General features: G+C 39.4%; 1 protein-coding gene across 7 annotated transcripts in view; it reads right to left on the bottom strand.

Annotated features, from left to right (window-relative positions):
• Positions 1–22,518, bottom strand: part of ALMS1 (ALMS1 centrosome and basal body associated protein) — a 202,152-nt gene that overhangs the window by 175,398 nt on the left and 4,236 nt on the right. For 6 of the 7 annotated variants that reach the window (XM_032352471.1, XM_032352467.1, XM_032352468.1 and 3 more), the window contains exon 2: positions 725–850. The exons of the other annotated variant lie outside the window; for it this stretch is intronic. In XM_032352471.1, the coding sequence (XP_032208362.1) occupies positions 725–850 (126 nt within the window). The remainder of the gene's footprint in view (positions 1–724; positions 851–22,518) is intronic. 7 annotated transcript variants of the gene reach the window in all.

Raw genomic sequence — 22,518 nt, 5'->3', positions numbered from 1 at the left:
GGGTGCCTCAGTGGGTTAAGCCTCTGCCTTAGGCTCATGTCATGACCTCACAGTCCAGGGATTGAGCCCCGCATCGGGCTCTCTGCTCAGCGGAGATAAATAAATAAAACTTATTTAAATAAGTAAATAATCCTAAAAAAATAAAAAGTTATTTCTCATTTTTAAAATATATTATTTATGCTAATATATAATGGGTTTATTATTTTTAAAATATTTTTAAATTTTTTAATTTCTAGTAAGCTAAATATCAATATAGATAATCCTTATGAACAAAAGATGCTTAAAATACTTACAAAAAATGTAAAGGAGTCCTGAGATAAAAAAGAAACTGAATTAGCTAGTCTACATAATTAAAATTGTTAAAGATCTATTAGAAAAATGAATATTAAAGTAATTCACCTCTTACTATTCTTTTTTTAATTTATTTTTTATTTATTTTCAGCATAACAGTATTCATTATTTTTGCACCACACCCAGTGCTCCATGCAATCCGTGCCCTCTATAATAACTACCACCTGGTACCCCGACCTCCCACCCGCCACCCCTTCAAAACCCTCAGATTGTTTTTCAGAGTCCATAGACTCTCATGGTTCACCTCCCCTTCCAATTTCCCCCAACACCCTTCTCCTCTCTAAATCCCCTCTTACTATTCTTAACAGCTAAATCAGAATTTCTCATGCTGCTTATGAAGAGAAAAATAGTTTGCTAGTTACACAAGACACACCTGATCAGCCTTAGGCCTCCACCGAACTGTTTTTTCCACAGAGACCACAGTAGTATTAGGAATCTGTGTCCTACTATTGCCTTGATATAGTGGCTGTTGCCATACATGACAGGTCAATGGAACAACCTGAAAATCAAAAGCAGATTTAAATAGAGTAGTGACACAATCATTGTTATTAGATAATAATAAAATCTAAACTTTAGCTTGTACTTCTCAGTTTCTAAAGCATTTTCAAATGTGTGTGTGTGTGTGTCTATATATATATATATATATATATATATATATATATATATATATATAAAAAAAACACTTCAACTCCACAACCATTGTCCAAATTACTACCTTAACTTAAAAATAAAGAACAGGAGCACCTGGGTGACTCAGTTGGTTACCGACTCTTCATTTCACTTCAGGTCATGACCTGGGGGTCCAGTGTCAGGCTCTATGCTGAGCACAAAGTCTGCTTGCAATTCTCTCCCTCTCTCTCTTTGCCCCTCCCCGCTGCCCTCACGCATGCATGCTCACACATGGCTCTCTTTCTCTCTCTCTCCAAAATAAATAAACAAATCCTTAAAAAGATAAAAATTTAAAAACAGTCTTAAGGTTATCCAGTTAGAACTCAACATACTTTCCAATAAACCAGGGCAGTTCTTTAACCTCCTTTACCCCTAGAAGTAAAAGAAGCAAGCAGAAACAAGCAAGTTACTAACTTTAAAATCTTACTATTTGAGACACCTAAGAAATGAACCCTAACAATAGGGACTAAAATCAACTCATTGTGGAGACCGTGGGAACAAACATCAGGCTATTTTGTGAGATCAGGGGTTAGAGCAGGGGTCCCTCAACTGTGAAAGGAAGCAGTAAAAGCTGTGACTACAGCTCAAGGCTGAAGCAATGCAAATGGAAAAGATCCAAGGCAATCAAACAAAAATGAGCTAGGTCAAGTCACCCACTGGTTCAGAGACTGATTCCTGAGATTTTCTCCAATATCCCTGGAAAATAAAAACCCGAAGCTTCAATATAAGACCTCTTCTTTAAAAAGCAGCCACAAGGGACGCCTGGGTGGCTCAGTTGGTTAAGCAGCTGCCTTCGGCTCAGGTCATGATCCCAGCGTCCTGGGATCGAGTCCCACATCGGGCTCCTTGCTCAGCAGGGAGCCTGCTTCTCCCTCTGCCTCTGCCTGCCATTCTGTCTGCCTGTGCTCGCTCTCTCCCCCTCTCTCTCTGATAAATAAATAAAATCTTTAAAAAAATTTAAAAAAAATAAAAATAAAAAAAAATAATAAAAAGCAGCCACAAGGGGCAAAGTAAAGACAATCACAAAAACACCAGGTAGTGAAGGGTACACCAAAGAGAAAACAACAACAAAAAAAACACTCCTGCTAATAAAAATGCAATTACAAACTATACTTTCAAAACACTTTAAAATGAGTATCTCAGATCCTCAAAGATATAAACACACAATGTCCATGAAAAGGGAAGAAGTTATAAAAGTAAAACAGGCAGTTATAAGCCAAGAAAAGATGAATACTAAAAATTATTAAGAACCACAAATGTGAAAGAGCCTCTGAAGGAAATCCAAGGTCATCAGATTTTTTCCAGACTTAAAACATTGTTACTACACTCAAAGAACACTTTTACAGAGAGAACTTATAACAATGTATTTTTGGTTACAGAAAGGCCAGCTTGTTTAAAATCTATTCAATAACTAAAGAGATTTCTAAGATATCAATTCTTCCAAGAGGTTTTTCTCTAAAGGTAGAGTACCATGGATCACACCCATCTTGCTTCAATGGCAATGTTTAAGGGACAAAGAATAAAAAATAAAGAAAACTGTTTTGCAAATGCATTCTGGACATTTGAAATACCTAAATATGTAACAATACAACCAAAATTCTAGCACAGTCTTCTTTGAGCCCTCCAGGAAAGAATCCCAACATAAATGTTTAAAATGGCTAGTCACTGCAGCTAAATAATGCTTGCTGTAGACCATGGGGTCTTGCCTTTGAAAAGAGTTGCTTCACAACAGCTTATAAAAAGAGAGTTCAATTCTTTAGGATATTAGTAATGATACAATATTAAGAAACTAGCACTTTGAGAACTAACCCAATGTATGAGAAAACAACCATTCCCCCCTTAGTTTTATCAGTTTAAAGAAAACCTAAAAATTAAATGCTAAAAGTTCTTACTAGAAAATCCATTCCCGGGGCACCTGGGTGGCTCGGTGGGTTAAGGCCTCTGCCTTCCGCTCAGGTCATGATCCCAGGGTCCTGGGATAGAGCACTGCGCTCTCTGCTCAGCAGGGAGCCTGCTTCCCCATCTCTCTCTGCCTGCCTCTCTGCCTACTTGTGATCTCTGTCAAATAAATAAAAAATATTAAAAAAAAAAAAGAAAATCCAGAAATTCCCCAGAACTTCCTATTTTTATCACCTGTTTAGACATCATCAAGAAAACTAATTAATACATTCCCATATGATTGATCAACTTTCCCACTACTGCCTCTGACTATAGCCCAAATATTTGAAGGATTCTTAAGATGAATGCTTCAAAGCTAAGCAGGTGTCATCAACTCTTCATCTGAGATTAAATGTTTTGTTTTGGGTTTTTTTTTGGCATAAATTAACAACTTGAAAGAGCCCTTCCCTGGGCGCCTGGGTCACTCAGCGGGTTAAGCCGCTGCCTTCGGCTCAGGTCATGATCTCAGGATCCTGGGATCGAGTCCCGCATCGGGCTCTCTGCTCAGCAGGGAGCCTGCTTCCCTCTCTCTCTCTCTGCCTGCCTCTCTGTCTACTGTGAACTCTCTCTGTCAAATAAATAAATAAAATCTTTAAAATAAATAAATAAATAAAGAGCCCTTCCCTGAATAGTTTTTTAATATTAAAGGTTAGTAGTCTTCCAAATATATGCTGCCTATGAGATCTAAGGACACATATACGCTGAAAGTGAAAGGATGGAAAAGGATATTCCATGCAAATAGTAACCAAAAGAGCAAAGGAGTAGCTATACTAAATTCAAATGAAACAGATTTTAAATAAAAAACTGTTACGAGACAAAGGACGCTATAAAACCATAGAAGGGTCAAATCACCAAGAAGATACAACAATTACAAATATTTGTGGACCCAATCTTAGAGCTCCCAAACCAATAAGGCAAATTTTTAAAAACTTGAAGGAGAAATATACAGCAACACAGTATATTAAAAGACTTCAATACCTCACTTTCAATAATGGATAAAACCACCATATGGAAGAACAATATGTAAATAAAGTGAACAACACTATAGACCAACTAGACCTAACACATATACAGAAAACTCCACCTAAAAACAGCAGAATATGCTTTTTTTTTTTAAGATTTTATTTATTTGACACAAAGAGAGACAGCAAGAGAGGGAACACAAGCAGTGGGAGAGGGAGAAGCAGGCTTCCTGCTGAGCAGGGAACCTGATGTGGGGCTCAATCCCAGGACTCTGGGATCATGACCAGAGTGGAAGGCAAACACTTAAAGACTGAGCCACCCAGCCCCCACCCCACCCCCCGCCGCCGGAATATACATTTTTTTCAAGTACATATGGAACATTCTTTAGGATAGAACATTTTAGGCCACAAAAGTCTTAACAAACTAAAGAAGCCTGAAATACAATGTCTTTTCCAATCACAATGGAATGAAACTAGAAATCAATGGCACAGAAAAAACTGGAAATTTCCACAAACATATGGAAATTAAACACTATATGCTTTAAAAAAAAATAAACAATAAATCAAACAAGAAGTCACAAGGGAAAAACAAAAACAAAAACAACTTTGACACAAATGAATATGAAGACACAAAATACCCAAACTTAAGGGATTCAGCAAAAGCAGTGCTAAAGGGAAATTTACCACTGTAAAGGCATACATTAAAAAGAAAAAGAAAAAAAAAAAGCAGAAGATAGTCCAAGATAGCAGAGGAGTAGGAGACCTTCGTTTCTTCTAGTCCCAGGAATTCATCTAGATAGCTATCATATCATTCTGAACACCTACAAACTCAACCAGAGATGTAAAAAAAGAATAATATCCTACAAATTGAAAAGCATACACTTTCTACGAGACAGAAAAATGACAAGACAGAAAAACTCACCTCAAAAAAGAGAACAAGAGGCAGTACTTATTGCCAGGGATCTAATCCGTACAGAGGTAAGTAAGAAGTCAGAACTGGAGTTCAGAATAACAATTATAAACATACTAAAAGAATCCCTTTCTGGAGAGACAAAAGAACTAAAATCTAAGCAAGTCAAAATAAAAAAGGTTATTAATGAGAGGCAATAAAAATTGAAGACTCTAGGATAAATGAGGCAAAGAAAGAATTAGTGATATAGAAGATGAAATGACAGAGAAGAAAGAGAGATAAACTACTGGATCATGAAGGTAGAATTCAAGAGATAAATGATACCATAAAGCAAAACAATATTGAAATAATTGGGATCCCAGAAAAGGAAAGGGGGGCCCCTAACTGGGGGAAGAAAACAGGCATTCAAGTCCAGGAGGCACAGAGAACCCCCTCAAAATCAATAAAAATAGTTCAACAACTTGACAGGTAATAGTGAAACATGCATATCTCAGAGACAAAGAGAAAATCCTGAAAGCAGCTTGGGACAATCAGTCCATAACCTACAAGGGTAGAAACATTAGACTGGCAGCAGACCTATCCACAGAGACTTGCCAGACCAGAAAGGACTGGCATGATATATTCAGGGTGCTAAATGAGAAAAATATACAGCCAAGAGTACTTTGTCCAGCTAGAAGTCATTCAAAATAGAAGAAGAGAAAAAAAGCTTCCAGGACTAGGGGCGCTTGGGTGACTCAGTGGGTTACAGTCTCTATCTTCGGCTCAGATCATTATCCCAGGGTCCTGGGATCAAGCCCCACATCAGGCTCTCTACTCAGCAGGGAGCCTGCTTTCCCCTCTCTCTCTCTGCCTGCCTCTCTGCCTACTCTTGAACTCTGCCAAATAAATAAATAAAATCTTAAAAAAAAAAAAAAAAAAAGCTTCCAGGACTAAAAGAATTTGTGTGGGAATGCAAGCTGGTCCAGCCACTCTGGAAAACAATAAACAGGTTCCTCAAAAAGTTGAAAACAGAGCTCCCCTACAGCCCAGCAAATGCACTACTATACCAAACTACAATAACCAAACTATGGAAAGAGCCCAGATGTCCATCGACAGATGAATGAATAAAGAAGATGTGGTATACACACACACACACACACACACACACACACACACACAAATGGAATATTACTCAGCCATCAAAAAATGGAATCTTGCCATTTGCAACGTGTATGGAACTAGAGAATATTATGCTAAGCAAAATAAATCAGTAACAGAAAGATAATTATCATATGATCTTACTCCTATATGGAATTTAAGAAACAAAACAGAGGATCATAGGGGAAGAGAGGAAAAAATAAAACAAGATGAACCCAGAGTTGGAGACAAACTGTATGAGACTCTTAATCATGGGAATCAAACTGAGAGTTGTTGGAAGGGGTTAGGGATGGAGGGATGGGGTAACAAGGTGATGGACATTAAGGAGGGCACATGATATAATGAGCACTGGGTATTATATAAGACTGATGAATCACAGATCTGTACCTCTGAAACCAATAATCCATTATATGTTAATTTAAAAATAAATAAAAATAAAAGGGAAAAAAAAAAAAGAAAAAATTTAAGCCTGAGATAAACCAAACAGAAGATCAGAAGATCTGTTGATCACAATCTGGTTTTACAGGAAATATTAAGGGAAGTTCTTCAGGTTGAAAGCAAGTGACAACCAGCGAGTAATTCAAATTTATGGAACACAACAAAAAGGCAATCAAAGCAATTTTGTAGGCAACTGCGAAAGATAGTATAATTGTGTATTTATTCTCCCTTCTTCCTTTCACTGATTTAAAAAGGAACTGTAGGGGCACCTGAGAGGCTCAATCAGTTGGGCATCTGCCTTTGGCTCAGGTCATGATCTCAATGTCATGTTCCCTGCTCAGCAGGGAATCTACTTCTCTCTCTCCTTCCAATCCTTCCAATCCTTCCAATCCTCCTCCCTACTTGTGCTCTCTCAGTCTCAAACAAATAAATAAAATCTTTTAAAAAATAAAATAAAAAGCTACTGTATGAAACAAAATGTATCTAACCATATTGCTGAGCTATAACACAGAAATATATTTGATAATGATACCAAAAGGAGATAACAGGAATAGAGTCGCAATGGAATAAGGAAATACCACCACATAATAAGAACTCAAAAGAAGGGAAGAAATGAGTACGAAAAAGGGAAAATAAGAAGGTTAGTATATCAATCTCTACAAATATATAGTTGTTATTCTCCCTCCTGCCAAAATCTTCAAAAAAAACTAAGATTTATGAAGTTCTAAATATAAATATATTGCTGTGTATTTAACACATACAGACCTATGCCTCACAGTAATAGCATTAAAAAGGGGATAGAGAATGGACATATCTGGGGATACAGTTTCTAAATGTCATTGGAACTAAGTCCTAATGAATCTGAAGCAGATTCTGATAAGTTAATATGAATGTAAGCCCTAAAAATAACTCAAGAATAATAATTTTAAAAATCAGAATAAGAGAAAATTATCTACTTAATACAAAAGGTGGCAATATAAGGAGGACTAAAGGATCAACACAGACAGGAGACATATTAAAAAGTTAAATAGAAATAAATCCAAACATGTGAGTGAACTAAATAATCCAATCAGAGGCATATGTTGTGTTAGACTGCATGAAAAAGAAGATTCAACTGTATGCTGTCTATAGGAGACACACTTTAGGCCCAAAAAGACAAACAGGTTGAAAATTAAAGGACAGATTAAAAAGATTTACTTGCAAACAATCAAAAAAGAGGTAGAGTAGCTATAGTAATTATCAAGATGAAACATAGCAAAACATAATAAAATGCCTAAGAATAAATTTAACCAAGGAGGTAAAAGACTTGGTACTCTGAAAACTATAAAACACCAATGGAAGAAATTAAAGACAACACAAATGAAAGATATTCTATGCTCATGGATTAGAAGAACCAGTATTGTTAAAATGTCCATACTACCCAAAGCAATCTACAGATTTAACGCAATCCCTATCAAAATACCACTAATACTTCTCATAGAAATAGAACAAATAATCCTAAAATTTGTATGGAACCACAAAAGACCCTAAATAGACAAAGTAATTTTGAAAAAGAAAAACAAAACTGGAGGTATCACAAACCCAGATTTCAAGATATACTGCAAAGCTACAATAATCAAAACAGTATGGTACTGGCACCAAAAACAAAACAAAACAAAAACAATACACAGATCAATGGAACAAAATAGAGAGCCCAGAAATAATATACTATTAATAATAAATACAAACTGATTATATGATCAGTTAATGTTTGACAAAGGAAGCAAGAATATGCAATGGGAAAAAGACAGTCTCTTCGACAAATGGGGCTGGGAAAACTGGACAGCTACATGCTGTAAGGGCCTAGTTAGCCAGAGGGAGCCATTCGGTTGTAAACTTAGATTGACCCTGCCCCGCCCAGAGGAATTTATTTGCAAAGCCCAGATACAAGGGTGGGCCAGGCCAGGTGGAGACATCCAATCAGTAGGGCACACATATATTTACTATGGTAAGTTGAAATTCAACTGGCCACCAGTTTTGCCGACCTAGCATGACTATGCAGTATTCCCTGTGTATTGCAATCTCATTGGCCACCTGTGTATAAGCCAGACTCAACCACCTCTATAAAAGTTAGTCTGTGAGGCTGGGAAGGGTCGTTGCCTCTTTGTAAGAGACAGCCCCGACTGGTCGGTTTGAATCTCAATGCTTGGTGTGAAATAAAGCTTTGCTTGACTTTTGCTTTGTATCAGTCTCGCTCCTTTGATTACGGACCCTAACACTGGGGGCTCGTCTGGGATCAAACTACGAGAATTGAGCCAGCATCAGAGTTTCTGGGGAAAAACCTCCGGAGGTAAGATCTCAGGATCCTGTCTGTCTGTTTGGTTGCAGAGCTCCAGGGTATGGCCCACCGGGGAGAAGCTGGACGCAGCCAGCCACTGAGCCACCCAGGCACCCAGTAATGTTGTGTCTCTTTATGTTTGTCTTATTTTAAGCATTACTGGTTCTGTAATGTTTGCTCTTCCAGACTAGGGAAACTTTTTCTTAAGTTATCTGTAACTTACAGAGAGGTAAAAGTAAATGTTTGTTTACCTAAGCTAGACAACTTGAGGTAAACTTCAGAGAAGTTGCACAATAGCTCATTTAGACGATCTTCCTTTGGCCAGTCAGTCAGCCCCAGATATAAGGAAGAAACTTCAGAAAATTGAAGGATTTGAAGGAAAGAATCTGAGTTAGTGGGAATAGCTGAAAAGGTGTTTAACAACAAGGATGCACAAAAGGATGAAAAACAGACCAAAAAAACCTGGTTAAGGTTTTGGCATTACATGAGGTAGGCAGGGGATGGTAAATGGAAGGAAAACCCTAAGCACAAAGAAGGCAGGCGGGAAGATTTAGATTCAGATCAGTGCGCTTACTGTAAGGAAAAAGGACATTGGGCCAGGGAGTGCCCCAAAAGGAAGACGGCAATGCTGGCCGCCAGAGTAAAAATTAAAGTGGAGGGGAAATCAATTGATTTTTTGATGGACACGCAAGCCCAATTTTCATCATTACTTAAACCTATGGGAAAACTATCTGGAGAGGAAGTCTGGGTACAAGGAGCAAATGGCAGAGAAAGACATAAATGGACATGAGAAAGGACTTAAAATTTGGCCTCAGGAGTAGTTAAACATCAATTTTTGGTCCTCCCTAACGCCCCCTATAACTTAATGGGAAGAGATCTCCTCCACAAGTTACGAGCTGGCATTCAGTTCTCGGAAGGAGACATGACTGTAACCTTGAGACAACCCACTGCGCAGGTGCTTATGGCAGTAGATGAATAAATACCTCCTTTATGAGCCAGTCTCAAAACCAGAGGAGACAAACTGGGGGAGCCTACTCCAAACCCTACAGGTCGAGTTTCCCGAGGTCTGGGCAGAAGGGAAGCCCCCTGGCTTGGCCAAGGGACAGCCTCCAGTGGTGGTACAATTAAAAGCGACGGCTATGGCTGTTCGCGTCCGGCAGTACTCCTTCCCTTGGGAAGCAAAGAGAGGGAACAGAAAACACATTAACTGCCTCCAAGGAGACGGAATCCTAGTTCCTTGCAAATCCCCATGGAACACACCTTTGCTGCCAGTCAAAAAGACTGAGACTGGGGAGTACCGACCCGTTCAGGACTTGCAGGAAGTTAATAAATGGGTTGGAGATATCCACCCAACGGTGCCTAACCCTTATACCCTACTCTCCCTCCTGGGTCCCAAAAGAACTGTGTATACCATCTTAGATCTCAAGGATGCATTTTTCTGCATATCTTTAGCAAGAGAATCTCAGCCCCTTTTTGCTTTTGACTGATCCGACCCACAGGAAGGGTTCTAAGGCCAGCTCACCTGGACAAGACTTCCCCAAGGATTCAAGAATTCACCATCTTTGACAAGGCCCTACACGAGGATTTGCATGAGTACAGAACCTCCAACCCACAAGTCACTCTGTTAGAGTATGTTGATGACTTGCTAATAGCCACTGAGGACTATGAGTCATGTTTGTGGGGAACCAGAGCTCTCTCACAGACTGCAGGAAAAAGGGTATCTATCGGGTGTCAGCAAAGAAAGCACAGCTCTGTCAGAACCACGCCACTTATCTAGGCTTTGATCTCCAGGAGGGAGTGCATTCACTGAGTCCAGGAAACAGGTGATCACCTGATATCCCCGCCCCACCATGTTCCAACAAGTGAGGGACTTTCTTGGGATGGTGGGATACTGTAGGCTGTGAATACCTCGGTTTGCGGAGATTGCCCGACCTCTCCAGGAACTAAGGTATGATAGAGTAGACAGCTGAGGGAGAAGGAGCATTTCGGGAATTACAAACAGCCTTACTGAGTGCCCAGCATTGGCCATCCCAGATGTTACCAAGCCCTTCCACTTGTATGTGGATGAAAAAGCAGGGGTGGCCAAAGGAGTTTTGACTCAGACTCTGGGGCCTTGGCAAAGGCCTGTAGCCTATCTTAGCAAGAAATTAGATCCAGTAGCACCTGGGTTCCCCCCTTGCCTCCGCTAAATTGCTGCCACAGCCCTCCTGGTTAAGGATGCAAGTAAATTGACTTTGGGTCAAAATCTCATCTTAACCACCACACACGCTAGAGAGGGCCTACTCCAGACTCCACCAGACCGATGGATGATGAACGCCCGAGTGACGGGGTATCAGGCCCTCCTCCTCAACGAACCAAGAGTGACCTTCGGGCCCCCGGCTGTGCTAAATCCAGCCACACTGCTGCCAGAGAAGCTGGCTGACCACCCACACGACTGCAGGGAGGTCCTAACCCAAGTCACAGGAATAAGGCCAGGATCTCAGAGACATTCCCCTCCCGGATGCCGAGATGACTCTGTTCACAGATGGGAATAGCAACATGGTCAATGGAAAGAGTTATGCGGGGGTTGCAGTGGTTTCCCCTGAGCAGGAACTCTGGACGGCAGCCCCGCCACATGGAATTTCAGCACAAAAAGCGGAGCTGATTGCACTCACTAAGGCACTGCGGATGGCCAAAGGTAAAACTGCCAACATCTATACGGAGAGCAGGTACGCCTTTGTTACTCTCCATATACATGGGGCTATTTATAAAGAAAGGGGGGCTTATTAACAGCCGAAGGAAAAGGAATTAAAAACAGAGGAGAGGGGCGCCTGAGTGGCTCAGTGGGTTAAGCCTCTGCCTTCAGCTCAGGTCATGATCCCAGGGTCCTGGGATCGAGCCCCACATTGGGCTCTCAGCAGGGAGCCTGCTTCCCCCCCCCCCACCCTTCTGCCTGCCTCTCTGCCTACTTGTGATCTCTCGCTCTCTGTCTCTCTAATAAATAAATAAATAAATCTTAAAGGAAAAAAAAAGAGGAGAAATATTGGCTCTCCTCCAGGCTATTTGGGACCTAAAAGAGGTGGCCGTTATGCATTGCCCAGGACACCAAAAGGGGACTGATCTGATTTCAAAAGGAAACCAATTAGCAGATCAAGCCACAAGGCAAGCAGCCCAAGAGACAGTGCAAGAGCTGGTTACACTCCCAGCTCCAGACCTACCAGAAAAACCGGACTATTTCAGAGGAAGATTTAAAGTATTTACAAAAATGGGCTAAATTGGACTATGAAGAGGACTGGGCTAAGACTAAAACAGGAAAGTTAATTCTTCCTTGAAGACTCGGAAAGAAGTTAGTAGACCAGATACATTAGGGTACTCATTTGGGGACACGCAAACTCAAGGAGCTTATAGGCAAGCAATTCCAGGTTTCTAAATTAGGGCATATGGTTCAGGATGTAGTTGATAGATGTGCTCAATGCCAGGCAGTTAATGCGGGAGGAACTAGAATGGGAAGAGGGAAAAGAGGAGGAGGTAAGGAACCAGGAATTTACTGGGAAATAGATTTTACTGAAATGAGACCTGGAAAATATGGGGCACAAGTAGAATACCTTTTCAGGCTGAGTAGAGGCTTTTTCCACCAAACATGAGACGGCAGGAGTGGTAACCAAAAAGCTATTAGAAGAAATAATTCCTAGGTTTGGGCTGTCTCTCACGATCGGGTCAGACAACGGCCCTGCATTTGTGAGTTCAGCCTCACAGGAATTGGCCAAGGCTGTGGGCACTAATTGGAAACTACATTGTGCCTACTGGCCCCAGAGTTCCGGGCAAGTAGAGAGAATGAAGCAGACTCTTAAAGAGACCTTGACAAAGCTACTTCTGGAGACTGGCGGTGGATGGGTGGATCTCCTTTCTTTCGCCCTCCTCAGGGCACAGTGTACACCCTACTTAAACAAGGTGACCCCATTTGAAGTAATGTTCGGGAGACACTCCCTGCCCCGGCTCTGCCCTCGGCTGCAAGAGGTTGCCCTAGCTGAAATGACTGATCAGTCTGTACTCCAGTCACTGCAGGCATTACAATCTGTCTTAAAAAGACTGCCCACACTGAGACAGAGATGGAGGTGGGACCACATCCTTACCAACCCGGGGACTTGGTTTGGATATGTCGCCATCAAGTGGGAAATTTGAAGCCCCGCTGGAAGGGACTGTTTACTGTCATCCTGACCACCCCCACAGCAATAAAAGTAGAAGGCATCAGGGCCTGGATTCACGTGGGTCACGTCAAATGAGCCAAGGACGAGGATGCCCCCCAGAGATGGAAGCCGCAGCCAATGGACCCCATGACCGTGGATTAAAGCTAAGACTCAAAAGACTATGTGTTCATTGTTGTTCCTATTGTTACCTGTTTGTGTAAGAGCTTCTGAGTCACCTTATAAGACAAAAAAGTATAGGTGGGAAATTAGACAAACGGAATTAGGAAAAATGAAAAGGTTATACAAAGCAGAGAATGGCTAACTCATCAGCCGACTGTGCACTAATGTTACTTTTTGGCCCCTGCATTGTAAATGCCCTAATGACATTTGTACAAAAGAAAATTAGAGCGATAAAAATGTTAGTCTTACATGCTCAATATAACCCCTTACAACAGGAGAACATAGAACTGGCTGAAAAGTCAAAGATTTGACTACTCTCCAGAGAAAAGGGGGGAATGTAAGGCCCTGGTTAGCCAGAGGGAGCCACTTGGTTATAAACTTAAATTGACCCTGCCCCTCCCAGAGGAACTTATTTGCAAAGCCCAGATACAAGGACGGACCAGGCCAGATGCAGACATCCAATCAGTAGGGCACACATATATTTACTATGGTAAGTTGAAATTCAATTGGCCACCCGTATTGCCAACCTAGCATGACTGTGCAGTTTTCCCTGTGTATTGCAATCTAATTGGCCACCTGTGTATAAGCCAGACTCAACCACCTCTATAAAAGTTAGTCTGTGAGGCTGGGAAGGGTCGTCACCTCTTTGTAAGAGACGGCCCCAATCAGTCCTGACCGGTCAGTTTGATTCTCAATGCTTGGCTCGAAATAAAGCTCTGCTTGACTTTTGCTTTGTATCAGTCTTGCTCCTTTGATTACTGACCCTAACACATGCAAAAGAATGAAACTCAACCACTTTCTTAGACCTTACACAAACAGTGTATGAAACAGGGGAAGGGGATTAGGAGCATACTAATCATGATGAGCACTGAGCTATAGCTGTTGAATCATAATACTGTATACCTGAAACGGTGTTCATCGTTATTATATTGTATATATGAACATTACATTGTATACCTGAAATGAATACTGTATGTTAATTATACTGGAATTAAAATTTTAAAATATTTTTTATAAACATATTAAAATAAACTACTCAAGATAAACAGTAACATTTCACAGTGATAACACAGTCAACCCACCAAGAATGCATTAACAATTAAAAATCCATATGCAACTAACATCAGAGCCCCCAGTAAAAACTGAAAGGAGAAACTGGAAGAAATGGAGGGAGAAATGGACAATTCAACAATAATTAGACTTCAATACTCCATTTTCAAAGAAACAGATATTCTATGAATGATTTTTGGACATTAAAAAAACAGAGCAAGGGACGCCTGGGTGGCTCAGTTGGTTGGACGACTGCCTTCGGCTCAGGTCATGATCCCGGAGTCCCGGGATCGAGTCCCGCGTCAGGCTCCCAGCTCCATGGGGAGTCTGCTTCTCCCTCTGACCTTCTCCTCACTCATGCTCTTTCTCACTGTCTCTCTCTCAAATAAATAAATAAAATCTAAAAAAAAAAAAACAGAGCAAGTCAATTACTTTCCTATATGCCAGCAATGAACAACTGGAATCTGAAATTTAAAAAGCAATACCATTGACATTAGCACCCCCAAATTAAAACACTCAGGTATAAATGTAACCAAATATGTACAAAATCTATATGAGGCAAACTGTTAAGACTCTGATGAAAGAAATCAAAGAGGAACTAATTACCACGTCCATGGTTTGGAAGACTCAATACTGTCAGTATGTCAATTCCTCCCAACATGATGTACAGACTCAATACAATTCCAATCACAATCAAAATTCTAAGCAAATTATGTTGCGGGTATTGATAAAGTAATTTTAGAGTTCATAAGGAAGACCCAGAACAGCTCTCACAAAATTAAAGACAAAGTGGGAGACTTGATACTATCTGACTTCATGACTCAATATAAAGCTACAGCAATCAAGACGGGGTAGTATTGGCAAAAGAACACAAAAATAGATCACTGTAACATAACAAAGCCCATAAACAGACCCAGATAAATATAGTCAACTAATCTTTGACACAGGAACAGAAGGCAATATAATGGAGCAAAGAGAGTCTTTTTAACAAATGGTGCTGAAACAACTAGACATCCGCAAGCAAAAAAATCAATCTAGACACCACTTTGACATGCTTCAGAAAATTTAACTCAAAACCAATCACAGATGTAAATGCAAACTGGGAAATTATAAAAACTGTAAAACTCATAGATGATAATATAGAAGAAAACCTAGATGACTTTGGATACGATGATGAATTTTTAGGTACAACACCAAACCACAGTCCTTGAAAGAAATCAGACTCATTACAATTAAAAACTTTTGTTCTGTGAAACACAATGTCAAAAGAATGAAAAGAGAAGCCATAGACTGGGAAACAATATTGGTAAAAGACATATCTGATAAAGAACTATAAACCAAAATACATAACCCTTAAAATTCAATGATACAAAAACAACCCAATTAGAAAATGGTCAATAGATGTGAACAAAAGAGATATACATCTGGAAAACAAGAACATGAGAAGATGCTCCACATCATATTATCATTAGGGAATTGCAAATTAAAACAATGAGATCATCACTACACACCTACTAGAATGGTCAAAATCCCAAACGATGGCAACACCAAATGCTGCTCAGAGTACAGAGTAACAGGAACTCTCATTCATTACTGAATGAGAATGCAAAATGGTACAGTCACTTTGGAAGATAGTTTGACAGTGTCTTACAAAACTAAACATACTCTTAGCATACAATCTAGCATTTCCTTAAACCAAAGCCTAATCCAGCGCAAGGCCTTAACCCTTCAATTGTATGAAGGCTGAGAGTGGTGAGGATGCTGCAAAAAAGTGAGACTAGCAGAGGATGGCTCATGAGATTAAAGGGAAAAAGCCATCTCCATAACAAAAGTGTAAGATGAAGCAGCAAGTTCTAATGCAGAAGGTGCAGCAAATTATCCAGAAAACCTAGCTAAGATAATTAATGAAGGTAGCCACACTAAACAGCAGATTTTCAATGTAGACAAAACAGCTTTATGTTGGAAAAAGATGCTGTCTAGGACTCTCATGGCTAGAAAGAAGTCAACACCTGGCTTCAAAGCTTTAAAGGACAGGCTGACTCTTGTTAGGGACTAATGCAGCTGTCGACTTCAAGTTGAAACTGATGCTCATTCATCATTTTGAAAATCCTAGAGCCTTCAAGAATTACGCTAAATCTACTCTGCCTGAACTCTTTAAGTGGAAATACAAAGCCTGGATGATAGTACATCTGTTTACAACATGGTTTAATAAATATTTGAAGCCCACTGTTGACACCTACTGCTCAGCAAAAAATAAAACATTACCACTCACTGACATTGCACGTGCTCACCCAAGACCTTTAATGAAGATCTACAGTAAGACTAACGCTGTTTTCATGCCTACTAGCACAACATGCATTCTGCAGCCCGTGGATCAAGGAATCATTTGGACCTTCAAGTCTTATTATTAAAGAATGTCATAGACAGAGATTCCTCTGATGGATCTGAGAAAACTAAATTGAAAACCTTCTATGACTCTTAATCTCACAAAACAAACTGAGGTTTGCTGGGGGGAGGGGGTTTGGGAGAAGGGGGTGGGATTATGGACATTGGGGAGGGTATGTGCTTTGGTGAGTGCTGTGAAGTGTGTAAACCTGGTGATTCACAGACCTGTACCCCTGGGGATAAAAATATATGTTTATAAAAAATAAAAAATTATTAAAAAAAGAAAAAAAAGAAAACCTTCTAGAAAGGATTTATCTTTCTAGATGGTATTAAGAACATTCATAATTCATGGGAAGAGGTCAAATTATCAACTTTAACAGGAGTCTGAAAAGAAGCTAATTCCAGGGACGCCTGGGTGGCTCAGTTGGTTAAGCAGCTGCCTTCGGCTCAGGTCATGATCCAGCGTCCTGGGATCGAGTCCCACATCGGGCTCCTTGCTCAGCAGGGAGCCTGCTTCTCCCTCTGCCTCTGCCTGCCATTCTGTCTGCCTGTGCTCGCTCTCTCCCCCCCTCTCTCTCTCTGATAAATAAATAAAATCTTTAAAAAAAAAGAAGCTGATTCCAACCCTCATGCATGACTGTGACAGTTTAAGACCAGTGGAAGAAGTAACTGCAGATGTGATGTAAATAGCGAAAGAACCAGAATTAGAAGTAGAGCCTTAAGATATGACCAAATTGCTACAATCTCATGATAAAACTATAATGGATGAGGAGTTGATTCTTATGCACAGGAAAAGAAAATTCTTGAGATGGAATCTACTCTTTGTGAAGATGCTGTGAAGACTGTTGGAATGACAACAAAGGACTTAAAAGTATTACTTAACCTTGTAATGGCAAGGGTTTGAGAGGCAGTGGCAGGGTTTGAGAGGACTGACTTCGGTTTTATAAAGAACTTCTAGTGGCTCAGTTGGTTAAACACTCAACTCTTGATTTAGGCTCTAACGGTCATGAGATCAAACTCCACATTGGGCTCTGCACTCAGCAGGCAATCTACTTGAGGTTCCCTCTCCCAGTTTCTTTCTGCCCCTCCCCTCCTCTTCTCTCTTTCCCCCTCTCCCAAAATAAATAAGTAAGTCTTTAAAAAAAAAATCTACTGTGGGTAAAATGCTTCAAATAGCATCACATGCTACAGAAAAATCATTCATGAAACCAGCAATCAATGTCACAAACTTCATTGTCTTATTTTAAGAAATGGCCACACCCATACCAGCCTTCAGCAGCCACCACCCCTGATCAGTCAGCAGTTACCAACATCATGGCAAGACTCTACCACAAAGATTACAACTTTCTAGAAGTTCAGATGATGGTCAGCATTTTTTAGCAATAAGGTATTTAATTAAGGTATACACATTGTTGGCTTACACATGCTATTGCACACATAACAGACTACATTATAATGTAAACATAACTTTTATGTGCACTTAGCAAACAAAAAATTCTTTTCACTTGCTTTATTACAATATTCACTTTTTTGTAATGGTCTGGAACCAAATCTGCAATATCTCCAAGGTATGTTTTGAGCCTGCTCAGTTTTTCTGCTCAAATTTTCTGGGAATCTTAACAACAGTGTCTATTACAAAAATAACAAAAACAAGAGTCCTGGTCCAGCATGCAAGAAGTTAGGAAGTTATCACTCCCATAACAACAACAAGGACAACAACAATAAGGCTGAACAAATTGAAAACCAACAACTCTTCTTACATCCATTAGAGAAATAAAATAAAAGGCAACCACAGTCCCAAAGACTGGGGAAACAGACAAGCAGATACAGAGAATTACTGTTTACTGGAGCGAAATCCAAGGAGCAGATGCCACGATGGAAACCAGTACTACAGCAGGAAAACCTAAACTGCAATTGACAACTTGCTAGAAGCTCAGGGTAAACAACCCTGAGATTTAAAAAAAAAAAAAAAAAAAGGAATATCAGTCTTACAGGGGCCACCACACCCATGAGTTTTACGTCCAGGATCTGCACCACATTCCTACAGATGAGAGAAAAATCTTCCGCTTCTGGCAGGGGGAGGGGAAAAGTAGCCATTTTGAAATATACCTGAGCATTCTGTTCCTAGTAAAACCTGCCCTCAAAAGAAACTATTTTACCAGAGCTTAACCCACTTGGGCTTTACCAGAGACTAAGAGACCTAGAGGAAGGTAAATAACCAACTCTAGCTTGCTATGGCCTTCAACATGAGCATAAAGAAATATCCAACTCCAGCCCCCTTTTAGCCTTTCTGTCTCACTTAAGACAATGAAAACCCCAGGGAAAACCACAACCCAGGGGAAAGACTAACACCTAATAATAATAGGACTAGAGAACACTACCCTGCTCCCCCACCCAACCACCACCTCCCCCCCCCCCACACACACACCATCCTGCATCAATAGGGCTCCTGATAATCATAGGGGAATATAACTAAAAGTACATCTCAGACCTTATTTAAGAATAAATCCTTAGAGAAACCGGAAGACAAAAACAAGGTCACCAGAGGAAATTTTAGCCCCTGGCATAAAGCTACAGCAAATAGTAAATACAATCTTACCTCTAGCCAGATAAATACAAAACTTCACACTAAAGGCCTATTTACTTCAGTTCCTTTCATATCACATTCATTTAATAAATATCTGACTTTGAACAAAAAGTTAAAAGGCATACTAAAAGACAAAAACAGTTTGATGGGACAGAACAAGCTTCAGAATCAGACTCAGATATGGCAGAAATGTTAAAATTTCAGTTTGGAAAGATAAAGTAGTTCTGGAGATGGATGATGGTGGTGGTTACACAACAAACATGTAATGCTACTTAAAAATGGTTAAAATGGTAAATTTTATGTATATTTTGCCACAATAGAAAAAAAAGTCAAGGAGAAAAAAAGAAATGAGCTATCAAACTGTAAAAAGACATGGAAGAAACTTAAATGCATATTGCTAAGTGAAAGAAGTCATTCTGAAAAGGCTAACTACATGATTTTCTGGAAAAGGCAAAAACTATGGAGACAATAAAAATATCAGTGGTTACCAGGGTTTCAGAGGAAGGGAGAGAAGGGTGACTCGGTATAGCACGGGATTTTTAGAGCAGTGAAACAGTCATGTATGATCCTGTAATAGTGGATACATGGCATTATACATTTGTTGGGCTCTCTGCTGAGCAGGGAGCCTGCCTCCCCTTCTCTCTCTACCTGCCTCTCTGCCTACTTGTGATCTCTGTCTGTTAAATAAATTTAAAAAAATAAAAATTAAAAAAACCCATAGAATATACCAAGAGTGAACCCTAACATAAACTATGGACTTTAATTAAAAATAATATATCAGTACTGACTTACTAACTGTAACAAATGTGACAGACTAGTGCAAGATGTTAATAACAGGAAAATGGGGGGGGGGGGGATATATGGGAAATCTGTACTTTCTGCTTAGTTTTTCTATCAAAAAAAAAGAACAACTGCTCCCAAGGAGTCTACTTTAAAAAAAGGATAGCCACCTTGACAAAAGACCAACATGGGAAAATAAGATGTGAATGCCACCATAAACACAACAGATGTACAAATATAATAGAACATTTCCCTCCAGAGCTGCAGAATACACATTCCTCTCCAGCCCCCATGGAACATTCTCCAGAACAGACCATATGTTGGGCCATAAAACAAGCTTCAAAATTTTTAAATAATTGAAAACATGGGCACCTGGGTGGCTCAGTCAGTTGGTTGTCTGCTTTCAACTCAGGTTGTGATCCCAGAACCCTGGGATCAAGTCCCATGTCCGGCTCCCTACTCAGGGGGAAGCCTGCTCCTCCCTCCCCCACTCCCCCTGCTTGTGTTCCCTCTCTCTCTGTCTGTCTCTGTCAAATAAATAAAAACCTTAAAAAAAAGAAAAGAAAACATGAAAAGTTTATTCCCCAAATAAAATGGAATAAAGGCAGAAATTGGTAACAAAAGCAAATTGAATAAATCCACAAGTGGGTGGAAATTAAGCAACAGACTCTTAAATAACCAATGGGTCAAAAAAAAAGAACTCATAAAGAGAATTTTCAAATATTTTGAGATGAGAACAAAAATACTACATACCAAAATTATGCATTGCAGCTAAAGCAGTGCTGAGAGGGAAATTTATAGCTACAAATGTCTACATTACAAATAGAACAAAGATCTCAATCAACAGCCTGCCCACGCACCTTTAACTAAAAAAGAAACCCAAAACCCAAAGCAAACAGAAGGAAGAAAATAAAACTAAAGAGAAATAAATGAAATAGGGAAGCTTGGGTGGCTCAGTAGGTTAAGTATCTGGCTTTGGCTCAGGTCATGGTCTGCAGGGTCCTGGAATCAAATCCCACATGGGGCCCTTTTTGTAGCAGGGAACCCGCTTCTCCCTCTGCCTGCCGTTCCCCGTGCTTGTGCATGCTCTCTCTCTCTAAATAAATAAAAATCGTAGGGAAGGAAGAAAGGAAGGAAGGATGGAAAGAAAGAAAGAAATGAAATGAAATAGAGAATAGTGAAAAATAAATGAAACCAAAAGTTAGGTCTTTGAAATAGTCCCCAAATTAAAAATCCTTTAGCCAGACTCACCAAGAAAAAAAGACGGTACTCCCATTACTTAAAATCAGAAATTAAAGAGGAACTTCATTACCAATCTTACAGAAATACAAATAATTATAAGGAGATACAGTGAAAAACTACATGTTACAAAATTAGATAACTTGGAAGAAATGGACAAACACCTAGAAAACACAAATTACTGAAACTGATCCAAGAAGAAATAGAAAATCTGAAGAGACATATAGCAAGGAAAGAGAGTCAATTAGTAATTAAAATACTTCCCCAAAAGAAAAGCCCAGACCTATGTGGTGTAATCTAGCTAACAGTCAAAAATTATTAGTGCCAATCCTAAACAAACAGAAAGGACACTTTTAACTCATTTTATGAAGCCAGTCTTACCTGGATACTAAGCCAGACAAAAACATCACAAAAAACTACAGACTATTACCTTGGGACTACAGATGCAAAAATTCTTTTAAAAAATACTAGTAAATTGTGTGTGTGTGTGTGTACATATTCCTGTACCCTATAACATATATTTAGGTACCATGATGAAGTAAAGCATGCATTGCATGCTTGGCTTAACAATCTAATATTAATACACCAAATAATAAAATAATTTGACAAAATCTAACACCTTTTCATGGTAAACAATACTCCATCAACTAGGAATAGATAGAAATTTCATCAATCTGATAAGGTAAGCTATGAAAAACCAAAAACTAACATCCTACTTTCAGTGAAAAAATTGGATGCTTTCCCCCTAAGGTCAGGAATAAGAGAAGTACATCCACATTGGGTAGGGTATGTGTGTTGGTGAGTGCTGTGAAGTGTGTAAACCTGGTGATTCACAGACCTGTACCCCTGGGGATAAAAATATATGTTTATAAAAAATAAAAAATTAAAAAAAAAAGAGAAGTACATCCATTTTTACTAAATCTATTCAATATTATACTTGAAATTCTATCCAAGGAAATTAGACAAGAAAAAAATAAAAAGCACTCAAATTGGAAAAGAAGAATCAAACTATATGTATTCACATTTGACATGGTCTTATATACAGAAAATTCTACAAACTCCACTAACAATCTATTAGGATTAATAAACGAGTTCAGCAAAATTGCAGGAGACAAAATGAATGTACAAAAACCAACTGTCCTTTTATACACTTGCAATGAACAATCCAAACATGAAATTAAAAAATAAATTCTACTTACAATAGCACAAAAAGAATAAAAAACTTAGAATAATTTAAGGGAAAGTAAGTGTCAAATTTATACCTTATAAAGTACAAAACAGTACTGAATGTGTCTGGAAAGATTTTAATAAATGGAAAGATATCCTATGTTCATAGATCAGAAAACCCAGTGTTGCTAAGATGGCAATTCTCCTAAACTGATCTATAGATTCAATGTAATTCCTATCAA

This window comes from Mustela erminea, chromosome 7 (genome assembly GCF_009829155.1).
Source record: "Mustela erminea isolate mMusErm1 chromosome 7, mMusErm1.Pri, whole genome shotgun sequence".
In the NCBI taxonomy this organism is placed as follows: Eukaryota; Metazoa; Chordata; class Mammalia; order Carnivora; family Mustelidae; genus Mustela; species Mustela erminea.
Note: the sequence above shows the minus strand (reverse complement) of the source record. Positions and strands in the feature narration are given on the sequence as shown.